Source organism: Salarias fasciatus, chromosome 16, assembly GCF_902148845.1.
Source record: "Salarias fasciatus chromosome 16, fSalaFa1.1, whole genome shotgun sequence".
NCBI lineage: Eukaryota > Metazoa > Chordata > Actinopteri > Blenniiformes > Blenniidae > Salarias > Salarias fasciatus.
In genome coordinates, this window is record NC_043760.1 from 20,385,243 (window position 1) to 20,395,242 (window position 10,000).

The window sequence follows — 10,000 nt, forward strand, 5'->3', positions numbered from 1 at the left end:
GCGATATCATTCACCCTAAACCTTCCGGACTGCAGGAATATCGGCCTGCCGTAGCAGAAAAGAGCTCGGGTGTAAATAACAGCAGTATTGATTTCTTGTTTCAACAACCGTTGCAGCAAACCGTGACGGTGAATAAATGTAATTAAGCTATTGCTCATTGGAGTTTTTGTGTTTTTCCTATTCACACAAGTCAAAATGTCACCTTCCACCGAAACCTGCATCCCTGTGAGTTTTCTCTCTGAGGCTTTTTTGTGCCAGAAATAGTTTTTTTGACAGCTGTTGAGTGATCAACCTTTTTCCCATTTTTCCTTTGATAACTCTGATTTATGTTGATATTAATAATATGATAGTTTTCAGAGTTTTGATCCACTAACCCACTGAATTTTTAGGCAGCGCTCCAGTGACTTGAAAACAAAAAAACAAACAAAAAAATTGCACAGCAGTGTTTCTAACCTTCTTTGGCCCGTGACACTTCTGTTAAAGGTTTAGATGCCTGTGAGTTGTTTGCAGTTGCAGTAAAGAATCACCTTTAAACTGTTCAGAGGGTTTACATTTCCCATCCTTTTCCTTCATTTGAAACCGTGTTAAAAGTCTGGTGACTCATCTTCCCCTCCAGGGTGTTTACTTGTTCTGCATCCGGTTGAAAAACATTTATAGATTTACGGTTTTCTCCTCTTTACCTACAGACGCGTCATGAAGATGCATATAATGAAAATTTGCACGATTTGCTGCTGGAATTGTTCATCAAATCTGAAATAGTTCTTTCCCTTTACAGAACTCAGTGATCACTTTTAAACATGTATGTTAGAGTATTTTTCTTCTTTATGTTTCAGCTACCACTTTTCATAAAAAATGTTTTGGAATCTAAAAATCTAAAAAACTAAACACTATAAAAGCTAAGTATTTGAATTGCAGTTGTTCCTCACACTTGTATATACAGAGCAGTGATCTAAAAATCCTTGAAAGGGTCCAGTGGTTATAAACAGCATGCATGTTTCTGGAAAACGTATTTTCTTTTGTTCGTTTAAAGAGACAAAGCCTCAAACACGGTGTTGAACTATTGATTGAAGGAAGCTGAGGCTTATAAAAGAAGATCCCGGGGTCCAGACCTACGCCTGATCGATGACATTTTACTCCCAGCGGGCTTTCCTGATACGACGGGCTCTTTTGAAAAGGTTCAGTCTCAAAGGGGTCAATTCAAGTAGGCAGGAGAGTACGGACTCACATGCTTGCCGTTCCATACCGTATGTTTCCTAGTTGTTCCCGTCCTCAGTGAGGCAGATTTGTGCTCACAGTCATTCAGATGAACAGTCCTTCTCTTTTGTTTTTTTTTTTCCCTCTTTTTTTCCCGGTGCACACAATCAGCGGGAGGTGAGTGGCATGGCTGGGAGATAAGGCTGCTATCAGACCTTCATCAGGGACAGCTGCACTCTCATCTATCGCAGCAGGGCTTTTTTTTTTCTCCCCCTCTCTATCAGTTCCATCATCTCTCCTTCACTCCGCTCCGCTAAGTCCTCCTCCTGTCTTTGTCCATTATGTTTGACCCTCGACGGTCGTACCCGAGTTGCGGAGAGGAATGGTCTTTCATTTTTCTTGATGTTGAAAAGATGTCATCTTCTCATTAGATGGCAGCGCGCTTGTGTTATTCCAGCTTTGCAGCAGCTGACGATCCAAGTAGGATTTCCTAAGTGTGCCAAACCGTGAACCTTCACACATTCACACACGGTTTTTGCCCGGTTTGAATCAGTGAGGGTTCGGTTTAGATTGCAGCCTGTATTTCGGCAATGCTATCAAAGTCGTGAAGTTTGAGTCATAATTGTCTGGATGGGGAATCTCCTTTATAAAAAAACAAATACCTACAAGCATGAAAAAAATGCATTTTTTTTTCCTTAATGATTTTTTCCGACAATTATTTTCCTGAAATAAATCCTCAACACAATCAGCAGAATGACAGACTGAAGTGAGACCGTTCAGCAGAGCCACGTTGTCTCTTTGTCTTCTGCAGCTTTGTTTGACGTTTTGCTATTAGCAAAAACTGTTTTACTGTAGACGAAAGGAGTTAAACCACTTGTTCGATATTTCTCAGTTAACATTAATCAACATTAAAGATTGAAAATTGGCTGAGATTGGGTGGATTAAGAGCTTGGAGACTGGATGTGAGTTTTCTCCTTTTTTCACAGCGTCCTCCGCGGCCTTGTGACGACTGTCAGAGACTGAATGTTAATGTGGAGTCCATGTTTCGGAGCCCCGAGATGAGGAAGCAGTGCATTTGAAGACTAATGTAGAAGAACAGGCTCGTTTTCTGTCACACGTTAGAAGTGATGGACACTGCGGAGCAGGGGTGTAAATGTGCTGTCCGTGGGTGAAAACAGGTCTGGCCGGCATGGTGACCTTGTAAAGTGTGAAAATAACTAAGACGGCATCACTTGCAATTTTTCAGTGAAAGAAAATGCAGTTCTTCATTTGGCCACTGGGGAACTTAATGCACTGTTTCACTCTACTAGAGACCACAATGCAACACTGAGACTACAGGGGAATGCTTCAGTATTGGCTACATGTTGTTTTTTTCTTTTTATTTTGTTGTTGTCTTTGGTCATCCCGCTATCACTCTTTATCCCTGGACCACTGATATCAGTGAACATATTAAATAGTTAAACAGAAAATAATAGTGGTCGGATTTCACTTTGCTCAAGATGTCAAGTTCTGAAATGCATCCGTGCGTGTCCAGGCCTGAATCGGATCCAAAAACGGCATCGGCAGCCTGAACCGTTTTAGAAACAAAGGCCGCCGAACAGACAGCTGTTTGTGAGCATGCTCAAACGATGGAGAGGGGAAGCAGAGGCAGGGAAATCTTTTGAGTTCACTTACTTCTTCTCATGTCCATTTTTAGCTCTCTCTCATCCTCAGCTTTGAAATTTTGTGCATGTAGGGGGGGAAAAAAAAAGTACTTGTGAGTTCAGATCTCAATAGCAGAATTTTCCAACGAGCACGAAAGCTTTTAAGGAAACATTTTCACATGAAGTCTGCGCCTGTGGGGCTTTTAAACGAAGTCGCTAAAAGTCGTTTCTCTGCACATGCGCACACGCAGAGTCACTTTCACGCTCCGATGATCGCAGCTCCTGGGCATTGATCTCTTAACCTGTGTCTTATCTTACATTAGACCTGATATAACAATGTGTTAAGCCTTGACGGAGCTCAGGAAGAGGCTTTAGGTTTCCACAGTGCTGCCAGTATTGTAGTGTAAAAAACCCAGCGAGGCTGTTAGAAGAGATGATTAATACACTCTTTGATGTCCTACCAGCAAAACGGTTAGTGGGAATAATCCGTTTACAATGACTCTAATGTGTTGTGTGCGCCTCTGTATATATGTGTGTCCATTCCAGTGGAATTCCAAAAACTGGACCTCGCGAGTCTGCAGTCGGTCCGCGACTTTGCCCAGAGCTTCAAGGATCGGGACCTGCCGCTAAATATCCTGGTTAATAATGGTGAGTGATGCAACTGTCGCGCTCTGCTAATGTGCAGGCGTTCTGAGTCCGCTATATGTATGTAAAGCAGTTTATCAAGTGCTCAGCGGGAAAAGTAGAAATCCCGCCGCACAGCAGTGCAATTTATATGCTGTCACCTGACTGAATTTAACAGGATTTAAAGCATTAAACTGAGCCTCGCATCCCGCCGAGAAATCTTTTGCATACGCAAATACATTTCAAGCAGCCCCTCCACTGAAACCGTCACGTTCCTGATGTGTTCTGTTGAACTATAAAATGGATGTTAATTTACACTAATGATGATTTAAGTGCTCATGCGACAGGAGTTTGTTTAGTCGTTTTCACAAAAACAGTTTACGACCTGCGGAGGATTTTCAGCATGGTTGTATATGTCTGTTATAGGTTGTGTTTTAAAATGTGTCTGTCTTTGTGTGGCGTCCAGCTGGTGTGATGTTAGTGGCCGAAGGCCGCACCGCTGAGGGGTTCGAGCAACATTTGGGCGTGAACTACCTGGGACACTTTCTGCTGACCTGGCTGCTCCTGGACAAACTGAAGGATTCTGGGAAACGCGGTTCTGTCTCCCGAGTGATCAACGTGTCGTCGTCAGCCCATCGCATCGGGGAGATCAGACTGAATGACTTGAATAGCTGGTGGGTGCACACACACACACACACACACACTCACACACACACACACACACACACACAAACAAAGGCAGAATGCTGCTTTACATGTGAACAGTGAACTTCAGTCACAATCATTTCTAACGATGTCTGGCTTGGCTGGACCATTTACAGGAAGAGCTTTGTTAATGGAGCACTTTGACAGCACTGTGATGTGTTGCTCCTCTCAGATAAAAGATTAAGCGCCAGCGGATCAGACTCACACACACACCTGCCCTCTCAGCCCCGCTGCCCACCGCCTGCTGTCTCCATATCTATCATCTGTCTATTTATTGTCAACTATATTCAATAATGCCTTGCTCATCTGGCCTGCACTGCAGGAGAATAAGTCTGCGTTCACATCTTCAGAGTGGCGTTTCGTTGACATCATGGTGGGACTGATGACTGGAGCAGAGATCAAACACGATTTCTTAATATTATTGTCAAAATGCTGTTCAAAACCCTGGATTCAGGACAAAGACGTCAGTGTCTTTTGACTTCTGTAGGATTGTCAGTACAAGATTTGCATTTGTTAAAGGAGACTGTAGAGCAGATCAAGGAAACTTTTAATTCAACAGCTTATGTGAGCTAGTGAGGGCGTGTGTGGATCTCAAGCAGTGTTTGGCGTCACACCATACATATTTATAATTCTTGCAAATGTAACGCTTTCTCACGTAAGTTTACTGATTTCTGCCTGTTCCAGCACAGAGTCAGGAAAAATCTAGTTGCACGTGTGTGTGCAGTTTCAAAAGTTTCATCACAAACAATCTAAATTAACTAGGAATAAAAAAAAGGAGTTTTGCTCCCAACTTGCACTGTTCCTTGCTTCAACAGTACCATACTTACATTCTGTAATCCAACAATTTTGTTAAAGATTTCTGATGTTGTGGTGTTATAAAGTCATCATCACGCTGATTTAAAAAAAAAACAAAAAAAAAAAAACACATGAACTGAAAAACAGGCTGTTTGTGATCACACGACAGTGGTGCCAGATTGTTTTATTGATTAAAACCTGGAACTGTGAAATTACCAAAGCTTTCAGTTCATTCTAATTTACCCCAGGAATATAAATCAGGAGGGTTATCACACCATTTCCACAGCTTTATTAGCATTTTTGTTCTGTTTGTCTCTGTGATCATCAGTTAGTTCTTCCCACGGTTTTTTCTGAAGGAACTTTTCTGTAGAGAACATTTCATTATTTATAATTACACCTAGTAGGACTCAATCGATTTATCTGTTGATCCATTTCCTAACTTGCTGCTGAATTGCAGACATTTCTCTTTCTTCTCAGACTTTCTTCAGCTCCTCCCGACGCCACTAATTTGTGATAGACGAACTTCTTCGAGTGGAAACGTTAATATAACCTTAACCTTCTGCCTCCATTCAGTTTAATCTTTAAGCCTTAATCCAGCTTTTACTGCCTGATCTTTGGGGCTCTAATGCCTGCGGTGCTGATACGAGGCCCTCGTGGCGCGTTACCGAACACACCTCAATGCTTCCCCGCTTAGTTCTGACAAACGAAAATGCCGGTTAATGAAAATTACAGCATTAGTTTGAGTCTTAATCTTAGCAAGAAGTGGAAAAATATATACGTTCTTGTGTTTCATTGTATTCTTTAAGTAATTGAGTGGAACATTGTCATCTTTGAGTTTAAAAAAATCCTGATCTTTTTTCATGTTTTAATTTGACTGACGGGACGTTGTGTGTTTTGCGCCTCCCCAGCGAGTGGTATTCTCCTCATGCTGCGTATTGTCAGAGTAAGCTGGCCCAGCTGTTGTTCAGCGCCCACCTCCACCAGGAGATGCAGCGCGGAGGTTTCCCCGTGAGCTCCTGCGCCGTGGATCCCGGCATGGTGGACACCGCTCTCTACTGCCACCTGTGGACGCCCCTCCGCCTGGCGCAAAGCCTCATCGCTCGCCTTCTCTTCAGGGTAAAACTCTCGCAGTTGTCCAGTTTCACTGTGTGAATCGATCATGTAAGCTCAGCATACTGAGTCATAGTCATCTCAGTGTTTTGTCTCCAGTCCTTGATCTTGGTTAAATGAATGTCATTACATCTTTACGGGAAGACGTTTGAGGACATGAAGGTTATTGTCTTTCTGACGTCAGATGTTTCTTCAATTGCAGTTTATCTTGCTTCTGACCTTGTGGTGTTTTTATTAGCCGAATGACTGGAATATTGATGTCTACGAGGTAAAAAAGGTATTTTTGGAAGGTCTGTGAAGTCTTTTAAACAGCTGACCCGATCAGCCGTCTCTTTATTTATCTCTAGATTGTGATATCATGCGTCCTCCAGACAGCACTGATAAATTTACAGTAAAATCCAGCACTAAACTTTCCTCATGAATAATGGCCAAAATTAGCAATCTGCATGATTTTCCTTCCTGGAAGTAAACTGCTGCTGTTCGTTTAAAGGCACTACAGTTTCCTGAATCAACCGGCTCAGCAGCAGACACTGTTGAGGATTTTATAATCGGAGCTCAGAGAGCGTCCTCCTTCGCTGCAAACGGAAGTGCCACCAACAGTCAAGCCGGCCTGCTCACTTTGTGTTAATTTTAAAGCCTCCTCTGCGTAGCTGGAGGCGCTGACCGCGGGCTGCTCTTAATGTCCCTGGGATTTAATGGAAGGAGACGTGTGTGCTGGTTTGAGCCCCTTAACTACAATTGTCACAAGCCTCTGCCTGTGAGCGTGACCTTTGGGATGGTTCTGCCCCACATAGGCAAAACACATTAATCACACAAACTTGTGCATTTAATCATTAGCACGTCTGCACGCACTGTGATTCTCACATGTTACAACAAGCTACTTCATCCACTCCGTTTCTGTGCGCGCATCAGACCGTAAGAGGAAACCGAACAGAGGAACATTTCATCCTTTATGATAAAACATGATAAGGACATGCAGGCCTGTAGATAAGAAACAAAAAACAGGGATTAAAGATTATAGTTATAACACATAATGAATAGATGCTTGTTGTGTATTTGTTATGAAGCTGTTAATTTTATCACTCTAGATTGTTGCTAGTGTGTGTGCGTGTGAGTCTGTGTGTTAAGATATTCATGCATGCTCACACACTGATATGAATGTGTGCATTTATTCCTTTTTGTTTTCCTCAAGCATTTGTGAAGCTTTGCATTTTCCTCGCCTTAAAATTATATCAGGGCATCTATTGGTGTTTATAAACTGAAAGGAAGGAAAATGCAAGCATCCACAATCCCATCAAAATATAAACATTTGTTGACAATAACAACTGCATTAAACAAGAAGAAAACGTGTGTATCCTGCAGCGTTGTGAGCAGAGAACCCGGTAACTCCAGATGAGTTTCTTCACTGACGCCCCGCCGTCATTCAGCCGAATTAATATAGAAAGTTGAATTAATCACAATCTGTTGCCTTTCTAGTAAAATAGTAGCTGAGTCATTCATAAAAAACAATTAAAATTCCTGATGTGAAACCTTGTGTGTGAATCAGCAGACACACACACACACACACACACCGACCTCGCGTGTGTGCTGGTTCACACCGTTTCGTGAGTGTACCGTTGATGCTTGCAGGATGGGATCCGGTCGCTGCTTGGAAACCTGCTCCTGGTCTCACAGCTGACACCGAGATCATTGTTAAGATGCATCCACACGTGCACTCGCTCACGCACACACGGGGACACTCACCCTGAGCCTCCGCTTCATTGACGCTAACGCAGAGTGACACCGGCTACACTCTTTCATCCACGCACACACACCGACACGTTGATGTTGTCGTCGTCGTCATCCTGCAGCCGTTCAATTCCTTCTCATGGTTCTGTATTTTTCGGTATGCCGTTAAGTTTTCTAAATTTAAGTGTGTGCGTGTGTGTGTGTGTGTGTGTGTTTTCCCCAGACTCCTGCAGAGGGTGCTGCCACTGTGCTGTCGGCCGCTTTGCTACCGGCCCCGGAGGGGGACAGCGGAGGAGGCTACTGGGCCGACGGCCACAGAGAGTGGACCACACCGCTGACTTTTGACCCCCAGCTGCAGCTGAGCCTGTGGGAGGTCAGCCTCCAGCTGCTGGGCGTGCAGTAGCCACGGGACCCCGGGATGCCCAAGAGGACTAAACCCGTTTGAAGACCCCGGATAAAGACCCTGAGCACGGGGCCCACTAGCTACTTTCTCCTTCCTTTCTTTTTTTTTTTGTTTTTCCTCAGTCCGAACCTCTCATCAAGGCGTCTGTAGCAAATTGTGTTGACGGTGTTACAATCCACCGCCGGGCTGCGATCGGTGTTTTGAGGAGCGAAGACCCGTTTTTCTTTCTATCCAGACCTGCCAAACAAGGGCTACGAGGGATGGAAGACTTAGTTTTTTGGGTTTTTTTCACTGTGAGCGAGCCATCATATACGCACACAAACACACACACACACACACACACATACACACACATAACCACACACTAAAGTAACAGAAATATATAATTTTGCTGTCATTATCAATACTACCCTTCAGTCAGATATCAATAAGTGTCAAACATATTTGACAAGATAAATTAGATTGTTCAATTATAGCAAACATAAAATGTATAATCCGTGATGCATTAGCATCGATCTGTAATGGCACACACACTCCACTCTGCCTTACTCTCAGATATCCAATGTTAAATGCAGTAATTGACTGTCCAGAAAGCCACTTGAGAGATTTTTGTCAGACACGCAATTTTTTTAGAGAAACGGTAAACTGCATGCTTAGTCCAAAAGGAGGACTTTTATTGTTATGGAATCGGATTCAAAATAAGGTTCTCTTTAAAACCCCGAGCGTCCACGAACATGCACACATTCAAACAAACCCAGAGCGATGTGATCTGACCCGCCTCGCCGCGGCGAGGGAATGTGATGTCTTCAGTTTTCATTGACACGTCACAGTGATTTCTCAGATCGTCCTGCCATCCCGTCTGTTTTTTCCTGGGAGCGCTTTTTTTTTTTTCTTTTCTTTTTTTCTTTTTTCTTTTTGTGCTTTTACCAGTCGCTGCTGAGTCATCGTGTTAACTGCAGATCAAAGCTGTGCAATGAGCTAAAAGGAACATTCAGCCGTCCTCACAGAGACGCAGAGAGGAAAAAAAAAAAAGAAACTTTAATTCTTTCTCTCTCCGCCGCGCAGCGACTCAACAAAAGACGGACTGATAGGAGGATTTAGTGGGACGGTGAAAAAAACAGGGGATCCCAGAGAAAAGTGGGCCTAAATTTGGAATAATTCCTCCCGCAGCGCGAGAGTGATCAAGCATTTGGTTTTGTTGCTGGGAATTTAACCTGCTTTTGTTGTTTTCGGCACCCAGGATTTCAGACTGGTCCCGGTTGCTTTAGTGTGCTCTGAAACAAAAAAAAAAGGGAAAGACGGGGAACCAACCTCGGCGTCACACCGTCACCGTTTTCCTTTGTGATCTGTGTTAATCGTTTTTACCGTGTCTGTGATACGCGTGCGTTTTCACGCACATGAGTTTGGAATTAACTCATGTGGAGAACCAGATTGGTCTTGATGGATTGCACAACAATAGGTAGTCCTGTAGGAGCAGAGAGAGAGAGAGAGAGAGAGAGAGAGAGAGAGAGAGAGAGAGAGAGAGAGAGAGAGAGAGAGAGAGAGAGAGAGACAAGCACTTTTATTTCCAGCATTCAAACTGTGATTGGTTGCTCAATGCTGCTGCTACTGCCACTTCCCCATTTGGCTTCCCTCCCAGTGCATTGTGGGATTGAGATTTCCCAGTGGTGAGAATCAAACTCCATCTGCTTGGTTCACACACACACACACACACACACACACACACACACACACACACACACACACGCACACATATACACACATGCAGCTTCTCAGAAACATTGGAAGCGGTACATTC

At 43.5% G+C, this 10,000-nt stretch overlaps 1 protein-coding gene across 3 annotated transcripts in view; it reads left to right on the forward strand.

Moving 5' to 3' along the window:
* LOC115402843 (dehydrogenase/reductase SDR family member on chromosome X) overlaps positions 1-8,304 on the forward strand; it is a 37,128-nt gene extending 28,824 nt beyond the window's left edge. For all 3 annotated transcript variants that reach the window (XM_030111432.1, XM_030111433.1, XM_030111431.1), the window contains 4 exons: positions 3,384-3,485; positions 3,928-4,135; positions 5,870-6,077; positions 8,023-8,304. In XM_030111432.1, the coding sequence (XP_029967292.1) occupies positions 3,384-3,485; positions 3,928-4,135; positions 5,870-6,077; positions 8,023-8,202 (698 nt within the window). In that variant the 3' untranslated portion in view covers positions 8,203-8,304. The remainder of the gene's footprint in view (positions 1-3,383; positions 3,486-3,927; positions 4,136-5,869; positions 6,078-8,022) is intronic.
* The last annotated feature ends 1,696 nt before the right edge of the window (positions 8,305-10,000 follow it).